Source organism: Helicoverpa zea, chromosome 24, assembly GCF_022581195.2.
Source record: "Helicoverpa zea isolate HzStark_Cry1AcR chromosome 24, ilHelZeax1.1, whole genome shotgun sequence".
Taxonomy (NCBI): Eukaryota; Metazoa; Arthropoda; class Insecta; order Lepidoptera; family Noctuidae; genus Helicoverpa; species Helicoverpa zea.
The window spans coordinates 9,612,359-9,626,190 of record NC_061475.1 but is presented as its reverse complement, the minus strand read 5'-3'; the positions used below and the strand labels follow the sequence as shown (position 1 = coordinate 9,626,190).

Below are 13,832 nucleotides of genomic sequence, written 5' to 3'. Positions count from 1 at the left end.
GACGTCGTTAAAAAAAGACAATCCCCGGTTCTGTGCTATACCATTGCTAACTGTGGATGAAAACTACTTGGGCTATTGTGATGGGATGCTAATGGACTAGGAATGGGGAAACTACGGGAACTATGGCACCTGCCGATGACAATGTATTAGATACATGTAAAAATTGCAGGTGGAGACTTCGCCAGCTCACTTACTGTACAGATCAGTCACTGAATAGCAACAAGAGGGCAACAGGGTCATGAGCGGCTGAAGTGTGAGAATACCTCGGCGGATTTTAAACGCAGATTACGCGCTCCCTGTGGGTCACTTACCACGAGGCATCCTCCGAGCAGGGCTACTAACCCTGCTCTAGCGACTCCACTCTGGACGGCTAAGCCAAGCCAGAGGCTTGAGACCTACCCCCGTCATGGTTCACTCCGACCGGCCGGAGATGGGGGCAGTATACTCTCCCTGGAGAACTCAGTATATATAGCCCCGCGGGGTAGCTACTCCCCGTCATCAGCCTCAGATGTCCTGCGGTGCTTATAGCTCATTATTATTGTCGTTATTATCTCAAGAGCCTTTATCCCAATTATGTTAGAGTCGACTTCCAGTCACGATGCAACTGAGTACCAGTGTTTTACAAGGAGCGACTGCCTATCTGACCTCCACAACCCGGTTACCCGCTCAACCCAACACCCCTTGGTAAAACTGGTCAGACTTACTGGTCTGACTACCCATAACGACTGCCAAGAATGTTCAATGACAGCCGGAACCTACAGTTTAACATGCCTTCCAAATAACGGTCATTGGTATCCAAAATATACGTAGAAAGTACATACGAACTTAGAAAAGTTGCATTGGCAGGTACTTGCCAGACCTGGAATCAAAGACGTTCTCTACCCTATAAACCACCACGACTTCCACTAAGTCACCACGACTTTGTTATCTATTTAATGTTTTGTACGTAATAATACGTGTAATATTTTTGCCACACACAACTTAAATGCGGACTAATTAGAATCACTACTTTTATCCCTATGGTCGCGTCTATTGCGGTTCAGTTCTCAGCGTTTTGTTTAGTCTGCTGTGCTTTTGCCGTTGAAGTACAAAAATAAAATATATGTAACGTTTCTAATGCGTATTCCGTTGTTTTCAAGTCAACGGGCTCTTAAAATTCAATATCAGACGATTAAGATCTTTGATTTTGCTGACCCCGTAGTCGCTGGCATAAGGGACAGGATCCGCGTACGAAGTCGCGGGCAGAAGCTAGTACTATAATATTTAACTTAAGATGCTATACATACATACGAAATAACAAAGTAAATAAAATCTACTGCACACGAATCATCGGCGTCGTGTTACGCTGACTGGTGTCAGCGGCCACGAAACCGGCGGTACACAACACCTTTCGGCCAAAGGTCTTCCTTAAGGAACTTCTCGAGATCGCTCGTCGGAACACGCACCACAGACGAATTGAAGTTCATGTTGTGACGCGGCTCCAACCTTTCGACCCTCAAGGTCCATTTGGTCTTAATACGCAGGCACTCCACGATCTCCTCAGCTTTCGTGGAGTGGTGCAGCCTGGACACGTACAACAGCGTCGTAGGAATAGCTGGAAGCAGCAGCATATTGGGTCCTGTCAGCGCAGTACCGCACTGGTTCCGACAAGGAGGCCTCTTCTTCCTCTTCTCTACCTTGATGAAACCATCCTTGTCGCATGCGTCCTTCTGTTGACCCTGCCTTTTCAAAACCTGTTTTGGTTTTGACTGGCTCCGTTTACCCCCTTTTGATTTTTCCGCTGGTTTTGCCTGCGAGGTTTGTAGCCCAGCAGGCTTATTAGCGGCTACTATTGCTGCGTAGGCTCGTTTGGGGGTCGCCGAACCTACACTAATCGTCGTCTCCACCGGTGTTGAGGCAGGGACGGCGGCGGCACACGTTGCAACGCATGCATTCTCGGCAGTTGGTGACGTAGGTATTCGAGCCCGCTGACTCGAAACTGCAGATGGAAGCGTTTTTCGCCTCGCGACGCGTGTTTACATTTACAGCGTCGACATTGGTAGGTGACCTACTTGCAGAAATAGCATTGCGCAATGCTACTACTTCTGCCTGTAGATCACTGATGGTATTGTTGGACACCTTCAGCTGATGCTGCATCTCGGCCTGGCTTTGCTTCAGGAGTGTAATGTCCTTCAGCAGCCTGGTGACGTCTACGTGGTCGAATGTGACGGAAGGAAGCTTGTGCAAATCCTTCGCCACGAATTCAGGCACGTCGTCCGGGTCGGTCTCCTTGAACAGCGTTATGATGTCCTGGACACTCTTCTGTGTGCCATCCCTTCGACGAGACGGCATCTGGCTGACTTTGCCAAGCGTTGTGAACAGCAGCAACTTGGCACTGCTAATCTCATCCTCCTTGAAAGATGATTTGCAGATCTGCATGATGCTGACTTCGTCCATGTAATCGATGGCATGTTTTATAAATGCCAACACTTCGTTGGCTATGAGCGTTTGTGCACTCATAGCGGAAACCGGGCAGCGGCTATAGCCGCGCAATTCGCGAATGTAATGCTACGTTCACACGCGCGCCGCGCAGCCCAGCGGGCTGCCTGGCGTGCTGCGCGGCGTGCAGCCCGTCGCGGGCAGGCGGACATTCAAGCTGTTCACACGTGCTCCGTCGTGTCAGTCAGTGCAAGAATGGCGAGCAGCGAGGATCTCGGTGTTGTTGCTGTCATAGCCTTTGGCTTAACTTATTTTTATTGGAAAAAGAATCGAAATGATGAACGACGTTAACCATTCCGCCATGTTGTAATCTCCGATCGTAGCGACTTTCTTAGAACGTTTAATCGTCACGAAAGCGCAGGAGAGACTGACTGCCCGCGCGCGTGTAAACAGTCGCCGGGCGCCCGCACATTCATCCTTTGAACTTTGCCAAAAAACCGACACTCGACCGATTCGCGGCATTCACGCGCACGGGCGCGTTCACGGGCTCGGGCGTACCGTTTACACGCTCGTAAACGTGACTGTGCCCGTTGAATGTCGATTTGAACGCGCGCGTGTGAACGTACCATAATATTCATACACTGCAGCGCAAACGCGTCCGTACTTGACCGCGCATTACACTGCACTGCATTTTAGGGGAGTGCATACTGTCCTACATAAGGGAGTACGGTAAAAGAAGTGTTCCACCGTCACAAGCAGATAAGTGCTGTGGGCACACACACAGCACTGAGGACATAGCCTCATTGCCCGCTACGGTACATCCCCCACTGACTACTGACTACTTACATCCTTTACACGCGTTCATAAAATATGTAATCGTAGAAAAAATAACTGCTAGGTATAGATGACGAGTCATATTCACTAGTGGCCCCATACGTGAGAAACGCTAATGAGGCTCCGTGCTACATTCCCGATTCCATGTCAACGACGCTAGAACTGGTTAGATTTCTAGTGTTCCTGTTAGAGTTGTGATGTTTGTTAGATCTGTGAACAGTTGCTTTCGACAAGAAGGCCACCGAACCGAGGTACTGCGTCTCACTTACACTAGTAGTCTGAGACGAGTGCGGTGACGTCACGCGTCGCAGTGCGCATGCGCGCGGGTGGCGCCGCGCCGTCGCCGGCGGCTGCAGGGCTGACACACACACGTGAACTATAAGAAACTATCTTGCTAACTTCGGTAGATATTATGATTAGTAGCAATTCTTTCTCATCCTCATGCACCAAGGATGAGCAAAGATACAGTGACATACCTATAGAAAACTACAAAAAAGACTGTAAATGATTCCTGAAACATTATCTGATTGGTAGCAACAATGAACTCAATGCGTGTTGTCACCCCTGTCGCGGCGCCCGAGTGTCGCGGGCACTTGTTGCGTCGTCGCGCCGCGCAGCTGTGTCGCGCGCGTGTTCCAGCTGCCGACACAGTGTCTCGTCCCACTACGCCACTCCATCTGCAGGTACCACGCTCGTAACAATGTAGGCATGCTACAGGACAGTTGCACGTTATAACTTTGATCATATTTAACATTGGTGGTTTCATCATCAGTGTTGCATCCCAGCGCTGCGAGGAACAGATGTTCCTCTGTGAGGGGACACGCGCGACACAGTGTCGGCGCGGTGCGGCGGCGTGTCACGCTGGCGCCGCGCCGACACTCTCACGTTATCGGCGCGACGGAGATCATCTCTCGGCTGTTCACGCTCACCTCTCGCGCTTCATACAATTTGTTTGATGAGTTCTGGCGACACTGACATGTGAGTGCAGTGGGTGTCGGCCTGGCAGCCGCGGGTGCTCACCACGGGTGTCTGAGACCCGCTAGACCTGCCTCTGGTTCGTGATCCGGTCATCTGAAGGAATGAGTCATTGACCTCTACTCATCTAAGGGGTAAGTTATATATGGGTTTGATAAATCGAATCATTATTTCGTGACGCTATCTGGGTAATTACACAGATCATAGTATAATCATATTATGTTGCTTACTGAGCAAAACTGGCTTTAAGCTAACAGACAATGTGCTTCAAGACTTGTTCAAACGTTTACACTCCTTTGTCATAATTTGATTAGTGTTGATGTGATGGCAGCTATAGATGAGTCAGCGCGCGCTAATCTGTATGTGTTCACATTGTAATCAGATTAAGAGCAGCATGTAACGCACTGGCTTATCTACGCTGTGCTGTAAGTAGTGCCAGTGAGAAGTGCTGCTAACACGAGATCAAATACAAGTGTTCTTAGCTTTATCATAATTTATTTAAAAATAACAAATATACAAACAATGCAAACTATTTAACATAATCACATTTAATAAAACCATAGCGAATTTACTGAGATTGCACTAAAGCACGTCTATACAGCCTGTCACGTATTTCGTTTATCATACGTATTGTAGTATGTGTGTACTATACAAGTTGTGTATGAGTAATTGCTAAACAATACAGATAATTTCAAATGTATACTTAATAATTATAAATGATGTATGACTCATGTTTAGTGATACTGTTGATCATCCGTACGCTCCCGTAGCGGTGCTACGCTGATGTAGCGGTGCTACGTCGTAGCGGCGTAGCGCGGTGCGAGCATGGGCGCGCCGGCGGGGGTGCCGAAGGGCGCGCGGCGGCCGAGCCACGTGGCGTACTACGTGGCGCTGGTGGGCATCCTGTCGCTGCTGGTGATGCTGTGCCTCTACTTCTGCTACTACTTCGTCAAGAAGGTCCGCGGTATGTGTCGCTACTGCCCCCGTGCTGCGCGTGTGTGCGTGCTGTGACGTCACGTGTGTGTTGTTGTGCAGAGCTGAGCTCCGCGGAGACGCTGTCGCTGCCGGGCGCGTCGTGCCGCCCGCCGCCCGCGCCCGCCTACCCCGTGCAGCCAGGTAACGCACTACATACAGCTGTTGGGACGTCCATATCCATCCCATGGGTGAAGTAAATAAAGGGAGTTCGTAAATGGTTTCATAAGGAAGTATGTATAGGAGAACTACATAAAAACGTATATAGGAGCTTAGATAGAGGAATACTAAGGGACTTCATAAGGGAGTATAGGCATTGGAGGAGTATATAAAGGATAATACATTTAGGGAGAGTATATACGGGAGTACATTTAAAGAGGGCATGCATGGCCACTGTGCCCACTACGGTGAATCCTCGTATTGCGTTGGGTTTGGCGTCCAGTCTTATAGGATGAAACGAATTGTCAAAACCATCCTATCAATGACGGAGTGACTGCACTGTCTGTTAAACAATATATACCTCTTTAACAAGATTAGTGATTCATCTCTCTGGTTTGTGCGAAGCTATGCAAAGCAAGTCTTTCAGAGTGTTTATGTGAGTGACACGTGAGTTGCAGTGGTGCGGGACAGCGCGAGCGCGATGGCCAAGCTGTGCAAGCAGGTGCCGGGCGGCGGCTACACCGTGTTCCCCGCCGCCACCTCGCCCGCCGCCCTGCGCGCCAGCACCGGCGAGCCCGACCCGCGGGGGCCCGCGCCGGGGCCCGACGTGCCGCCCGCGCCGGGGCCCGAGCCCGAGCCGCGGCCCCGCGCGCCCGACGCCGGCGCCGCCGAGCCGCGCCCCGACAAGCCGCCGCCCGCGCTGTCCGTCACCGCCGCGTCCGACGCGCTCGCGCGGTAATGCCGGCTCGTGTAGAATCATGCACGTATTTCTTTCGGAATTCCAAGGGTTGGAATGCTTGCATATTATCGTTACACTTATCATTAGTATAACAGGATAATGTAAGAAACAGTCCAGAGCCGTACTGAGTAGTCCAGTAATGTTAATGTTTTTGTAATGTATAGCAGTTGATGCTGCAACTCAGATATCTGTCAATAGCTATGTTCATACTACCTCAAAAACGAATTGATAATAGTTTTTCACTTTTCTAACGCCCTTTACCTTCTGACAAGTTTTTAACTCAAGAACAATTTATACAAGCATTGCTATGAATATTATATGTAATGTTATAATAATATAAGTGTTGCTGGTGTTCGCTGGTCGTGTCGTGCGACATGAGTGTATGTAGTATGTGAGCACAGTTGTGACAGGTGCGTCAAGCAGCAGGTCCGGCCGCCCGTCCACTCGATGTACTCATGTTGTAACTATCAGTTTGTTGACTATTTGTTACCTAGTCGAGTCTGTAGTTGCTGTTGTACGCTTGACTTTTTATCGTAATAAGTGCTATAAATAAACGTTTGTAATTTTGTATTATTAGTCGATATTAGTAGGAAAAAGTGGATATAACAAATTATTATAATAAAACTTATATCTTTTTACATAATTCTGATACATATAAAATATATGCATTTTATAAAAAACATATTGTGCCAAAACTTTCGAGTCTCTCTTTCTAAGTAAATATTAAATATTATGGTAATAAGTTAAGGTTGTATATTATACTAAGTAATAAAATGTTAAAGACTTTACATCGCTTGGGCTTGGTGTCTGTATCAATTTGTTATTGTTGTTATTTGATAAATTAAATAAAGTTATATGTATTACTTTATTCATATCCTATAGAAACTACATGGATAATGATTATCCCATATTCAATCTTTACTCATTACAGACAATTTGCCAAAGAGTGATAACTTACAGTCTGCGGAGTAAGCTGGCAACCTACGTGTTACCAACAGAACGAAGAAGTTGTGTGTTCCGCTCAGTGCGACTCACACTGCAGACGCGAACCTCCAGGGGCCCGATTCTCCTAATTTTACTTAAGCGCCATACGATTCACGTTCGACTCGATTCGACTGAGATCCAATCCCGACTCGATTACGATTGAAGCGTATGTGGCATGCCGCTATTTTTTCTTTGAAATAAACGTTTTTATCCTTTTCTGTCATTCAATAATGAATCGTTTTGTCTGCAAATGATTTACGATTGCAAAATGATTGTACAGCAAATTACCGTATAGACCAAAATCACCAAAATAGCAGACCAATCGCACACCGATCAAATGTCAATCGAATACGATTGGTCTTTTATGAGTAGCAGAATGCCCGAAGTTGCCCGAGTTAAAACTGCTATTGCGATCATATTGTGATTCGTTTTCTATTCGATTTTGACATTATTAACTTAGGAGAATCGGGCCCCTGGTGTCGCCACTCGACGCACTGCAATAAAACACACACGTCGTAACATAAAGTTTATTAACACGAAACGATTGACTAGATCTTTGTTATGCACCCAACTACTTGCACTAACACTATGTACAAGTGAAGCAGTCACGGCGACTACTCTGCTCATATTCACGTCTAGCTTAGCTTAAACTATTTCACTAGTATGATCTGCCTCGACAGTTGTTCTCGACTTTACCATAATTAACAGACATGTTTTAATAGAGAACAGGGTACATACACCTAATTGACGTCAACTAACTAACTTCGGTAGTATTAATTCTTAATGTTAGTAACACAGTCACAGAGGCAGCGGCAAACACTTAGGTACTATTGACTTTACAGACATTTCACCAGTCCGACACGCATGACGTGTTACAAGCCCATGGAGCAGTCAGTAGGACTGTGAGCACAGTCAGCAGGACTCACTGACTTCGCTGATGAAAGACCCACACAAAGTTATAGTCCACGGTACGGCGCGATATGTTACAGAGCCGCATCAGGCGGGTCAGTACCCGCCCAACAGTTGAATACCACTGGCCACTGGGCCCCAACGTATTCAACTTTTGGGTGCAAACATTGAATCAAGCACACACTCCAAACTCACGACCCTGGACGCGGTTCTGTTACATAATTAAAGCAGTTTTTCTTATAAGTAAGTAAATATCTCTCAGTACATTCATTCTCATATAAAATATATGTAGATTTTTCGTAAATACTATTTTGAACTCTTACAGTAGGTAGCTTTACAAGTAATGAATAAATTGTATTACATTTACCCGTTGATTACATAAATAATATGGAAAGCTTAACATTTAAAGGCGCTGAAGCACATACCTAAGTACTGATTAAACATCAACACAACAAGTTTCGTTGATCAAAGACCTCCTAACTTTTTTTTATTCAATATACATAATGTACTTGTATGTATTCAACACACATTGAGTTTGTAGTAAGTTTGAGTGAAAATCAGAATATATTGAAGTAGTTTCTTAAATGTTGGTTCGTCGGGGTTCACTCGGGCGGCGTCTATATGGCGGTCTCCTTGCGGTCGGGCGCGGCGTGCTGCTGCAGCTCGTGGTAGGGCGGCGGCCGTTCCTCCGCGCCCTCCAGCTCCAGCTCCAGGTCGCTCTCTGCAACACACGCGCTGCACTTAGTATACGTCACGCTTTAACAACGGTTTCATGAAGTCTCCTTACCCAAATATGATGTGGTGGTGATACTGTCGTAGTGGAACATGTCGGGTGGTTCCGTCTCACCTGAGAAGGCGCCGGACTCGGGGCGGTGCGGGGGCGCGAGGATGTCGCCGTCGCTGGCGTGGCGGGCGCGCAGGGCCCCGGCGGGGTCGTCGCGGGCCCCGGCGCCCCGCAGCTCCGACAGGGCCCCCGACTCCGCCAGGTAGCATGCGCCCCCGTCGTACCCCACCGGCTCTACATGCACGCATGCACGCACGCTTATACACACTTGCGGAAGCATTTTTTGCGTAAGGTTTTATATGTAAGCAGTTGTTATTCAGTTCTGGGATATAAGGACATAGGTACAGAAAGTGCAGTAAGCAATACAATTTCAAAGGCGCTGTATTTAACGAAGAACTCGGCCGAAGAGTGAAGTAAATAATATACTCCGCATTACCTTTTCTTGTTATGTCGTCACACGTTAAGTGTGCTTTGTCTGATAGACCAGGCTGTACATATGTGTGGGTTTCCGAAAGTTAATAGTCATGCACTTTGTCATTCACAGGCCACGAGCATATGATAGTGGCACATGCGTGTATCGCATGTGAGCGCTACTCACCGACGGAGGGCGGCGGGTAGAGGGCGCGGTGCGTGCTGACGCGGGACTCGGCGCTGCGGTGCGCGGCGCCCGAGCGGTCCGGCGGCGTCAGGCGGTCCAGCTGCTCGATGACGTCACTCAGGCAGAAGCCCAGGCTGGCGGGGTGCCGCTCGTCCGGCACGGCGCGACGCTCGCGGCTGCGGATAGACTCGTTCAGCGATTGCTTGTCGTCCTTGCCTCTGTGCGCCGACCTGGTGGGCGTGTCGTCACAGCGCTCGTCGTTGTTGCTGTGGCGGGGGGAGCCCTCGCCGATATTGCCGTGGAGTGGGGAGCTCTCGCCGATGTAGAAGCCGGGCGACTCGTCGTCGTCTTTGATGTCGGTGGAGAGCTTCTCCTTGTTGGGGCGCGAGCACTTGATGTTGGAGTGGTGCTTCTTGCAGGCGGGCGTCGCGGGGTGGGGCGGGGTGTCGGGGGAGGACTCGGGCGAGGCTCGGGGCGCGGACGGGCTGCCGGGCGAGTGCAGCGGCACGCGCAGGTCGCGGGCGGAGCGCTCCCAGGCGCGGCGATGCAGCACCTCGTCGATGACGCTGGGCGCGGAGTGGTAGCGCGCCTCGGCCTCCGCCTCCGCCTGCGACAGCTTGCGCCGCGCGATCTCCTCGTGACTGCGGTGCGCTGACAGGGGCTTCTTGTAGCCTGGACGTATTATACCAGACAATAACACCTTTGCATTAAAAAAATACGGTGATACAAGACAATTTAGTAGTATTAAATATCAATGATATTTGCAAAATAAAAATTCCATTCTATAATGTGGGAATAGTATTTAAAGCATTTTTAAATATCAAAGTACCTAAGTGGGTGAAAATGGGTGGATTAACAATTAAGACCTTTACTTAACAATAAATAAAATGGCTTATGTTTAACTGATCACCAGATATAGTAACAAATAGCAGACGAAAATAGTAAATGATCACCAAAATGAAACTCGCATTTTAATGTAAAATTATAACCAAAGTTTTAACACTTTGCTATCCTATTTAAGTGAAATTACTCCAAAATAAATCATGCGTAAGCCAAAAATAGTAAATGATCACCAAAATTAAACCACCATTTTAAAGTAAGATTATAACCAAAGTTTTTAAATTCTGCTATCCTATTTAAGCAAAATGAGTCCAAATAAATCATTGTTATCACAAAAGTAGTAAATGATCATCAAAATTATACTAGCGTTTTAATATAAAATGATAATCAAAGTTTTACATCTTGCTATCCTGTTTAAGTAAACTGACTCCACAAAAATAAGTTCGACCTGATACAATAAATGTAATAACATTATGGGGACCCTTTTCCTGCACTAGGGTGGAAAATTGTCTATTGCATGCCTCTAAACAGTGCGATAAGAGTGTGTTTTCGAGGGAGTGTATTGAGCAACACATTCTTCTTCTTCTTTCTCCTGCCCTGTTCCCAATTTTACTTGGGGTCGTCGCAATATGTCATTTTCTTCCATTTTCCCCTGTCACTCGTCATACTGACACTCACGCATGCATTGCAAGCCGGACACATAACTTAATATGGCATCATAATACTTTATTTGGTAATAAACCTACATTTTATGGCAATCACAGTGACTTATTTAGGCAAAAATAATACATTAATTTGGTCGTCAAGAGTTGGTGATCATTTACTAAATTTGGTGGTAGAATACAATTTAAAGTGAAGTCGTGACTAAAATAGCTGGTACTATTACATTTTTAGACTTTATTTTTCTGGTGTTCAGTAGATATTTCTGGTTGCAAAACTAAGGGTATCAAAGCATTTTATGGTGGTCATTATATTTGTTCCCAAATAAAATATACATGTATGTCGTACCTATCTATTACTATTGCATTATTAATTGCAAATGAAGCAACTTTGACGCCGAGATTTCACCAAAATTGTTCGCGAACAGAAAATGTTAATGTAACCAATAGTTTTTGGAGCACGTATATTTTGGCGAGAACTTTTGGCGTGTTTTCAACATGACTCAAGTGGGTCAAGGCTTATCGCTTCTTTCTCGACCTTTCTATGTTAACGACCCCGATGAAGTTGCCAAGTCGTTGTTGTCAATGTAGGTACGGATGATATGCATGAGGTCTCGGCTACCTGATGTGCTGGGCAGGTGCAGCGACACCGCGCTACTGCCGGCGCGTCGCCCGAGCACCTCGCTGGAGCGCCGCCGGGACCCCGACTCTGTCACACACGAGAAACACGTCACAAACAGTACTAGCTCTGCAATCGATGGATAACGGTTTCCTATGTTATTTAATTATCAATTCGCATTTTAGCTGCTAGGAAAAGATTCGGGAGATTGATTCTAACTACTAGGAACGAGGTTGGAACCTGGGTCAGCCAAAGTATGCTTGGTCCCACGTTGGGCGCCAATCTGGCTTAAAAGTTAATGCTAGTGAACGTACCGTGAGCGTGAGACAGCACGGGCCTCTGTGGGTGTTTGCCAGACGTACTGTCTGAAATCAAACGGTAGATTAATAACCTGTTCTGCAGTGACCTTAGATAGCTGTGCTTGCCATGCCAGTACATATACTTGTAATACCTAGGTACTTAAGAACGAGTAAGTAGTTAATGTGCCTTCTGAGTACAAATTAGATGCCGCCTCCCTTATCGGCCACCACAGGCACTCCTGCGTGGTTAGCCCTGCCAGTGGCCTCTTTGCCTCAATAGGGATAAGTAAGTCACTGGCCCTAGTGAAAGGGGTGGTATAGCTACTAACTATTTTCGGATGGCACGTTAAACTGTAGGTCCCGGCTGTCATTCAACATCCTTGGTAGTCGTTATGGGTAGTCAAAAGCCAGTAAGTCTGACACCAGCCTAACCAAGGGATAATGGGTTGCCGGGGTGACCGGGCTGAGGAGGTCAGATAGGCAGTCGCTCCTTGTGGCACACTGGTACTCAGCCGCATCTTAGACTGGAAGCCGACCCCAACACTGTTGGGAGAAGGCTCGAGAGATGATGATGTTACTATGTTGTATGAGGTAGATACCGGAGCTGGCGTCGTCGGGCCAGCAGCACAGCCAGCACAGCAGCAGCAGCGGCGCGCACACCTCCAACGCCAGCACGCCCCCCGCCGCCCCCGCCGCGCCCCGCCCCGCGCCCGCCATACCCGCGCCTGCCAGCAACGATATCATCAGCTCGCCGATCCTAGCCAATACGCTACTACTCAAACAACCTCATGAAGGAATAGTCGGCGCAAATGCCGCCGTGGCTGAAATCAGCCTTGGACGTACATACTCAAACTGCGTCCACGTACGTGGTCTATATCTATAAAACCATAGAAAGAAATACTCAATTGATTCAAGTTACCAATCTTACTAGGTACCTACGTTGCTTCAATCAATCGAGTATTCTTTTTAAATACATATTTTCTTTAGTAACAACTAGTTAGGAAAAATAATATACAATTATGAAAACTTTCGTAGCAATAGGTGAGTGGAAATCTAGTGACGCGATCGTTACGTATCAATACTCTGGAGTATCATGCAGTTACTCTGGAAATGGTTACGATTACCACTAACAATTCGCTTACGACTTCAAATTAAATGTTCAACGAAATCACATGATCGACATCCAGTGTACAGTTGTCAACACAAGTTTCGATTTCGTTATCTACTGGCACCGTCACATCCAGAGCGTCACTTGTGTGCGTCGCTGTATTTACCAGCTGAGTGGGAGTCAACAGCTGACTTTCTAAACCAACGAGTTGGATAGGTGCACAGTACATACCTGTCACGTTACAAACACAACTTGTTTACTGAAATTCAAAACTTCAGCATGTTCAGAACATTTCGATGATCACTCGTATGAGATTGAAGGTCACTTGATCTCCAATGAGTTGATGAGGTATACCACTGCTTCCACGAAGATGGTGCACGAGCTTCGAGGTTGCGTACGGCTGTGTATGCTGTGTGTGCTGTGATGGTACTGGCACAGGGTGTCCCGGGTGCGGCACACACGGGGTGCTTGTTTACGAGCGCTCGGGCCGCGAGTGTTCGCCAGCACTCTCGCCGCGACGAGAGTAAAACTGAGCGCCCGGGACACACCGAGATCTTCTCAACAGAGACACACTTGTGACGTTCTCTGTTCACGTCAAATTGTTTAAAAAAATTTGATCACAAAAACTGCTGACGTTAGCAGATGGTAATTTTGGGAAAAACAGACTCAGCTACGGAGATTTAAAGAACATGAATTGGAATTATTTGATTTCTTTTCTTTCCTATAAAACCAACGTAAGTATGTCGTTTAATTTTTTATTTTGGCTCTGATATTTATCAAACTCTTTCACGAATTTTCGTAAAATTTTAGAGAATTTTTCATACAAACGAAATATATTTGTGATTATAATACATCGTATAACTGGGCAGCTGTCCCCGGTGTGTCGCTGTGGCGGCGGCGTGTGGCGCCGGAGTGGCGGCGCGCATCGATCCCGT

The 13,832-nt window shown here is 47.1% G+C and overlaps 2 protein-coding genes and 1 pseudogene across 2 annotated transcripts; 1 reads left to right on the top strand and 2 right to left on the bottom strand.

Moving 5' to 3' along the window:
* Positions 1–1,312: 1,312 nt before the first annotated feature.
* On the bottom strand, positions 1,313–3,222 carry LOC124642204 (annotated as a pseudogene).
* A 570-nt stretch (positions 3,223–3,792) lies between these two features.
* Positions 3,793–6,097, top strand: LOC124642203 (vegetative cell wall protein gp1-like). Its single transcript, XM_047180514.1, has 3 exons — positions 3,793–5,191; positions 5,263–5,343; positions 5,817–6,097. The coding sequence occupies exons 1-3, from the start codon at positions 5,053–5,055 to the stop codon at positions 6,095–6,097; spliced, it is 501 nt and encodes a 166-aa protein (XP_047036470.1). The 5' UTR covers positions 3,793–5,052.
* Positions 6,098–7,468: 1,371 nt separating this feature from the next.
* On the bottom strand, positions 7,469–12,506 carry LOC124642202. The gene is made up of 6 exons (XM_047180513.1): positions 12,368–12,506; positions 11,805–11,855; positions 11,491–11,580; positions 9,373–10,044; positions 8,838–9,008; positions 7,469–8,711 (listed from the first exon to the last, which is right to left on the bottom strand). Exons 1-6 carry the CDS (start codon positions 12,504–12,506, stop codon positions 8,608–8,610), a joined length of 1,227 nt encoding a protein of 408 aa, XP_047036469.1. The 3' UTR covers positions 7,469–8,607.
* Between the last annotated feature and the right edge of the window lie 1,326 nt (positions 12,507–13,832).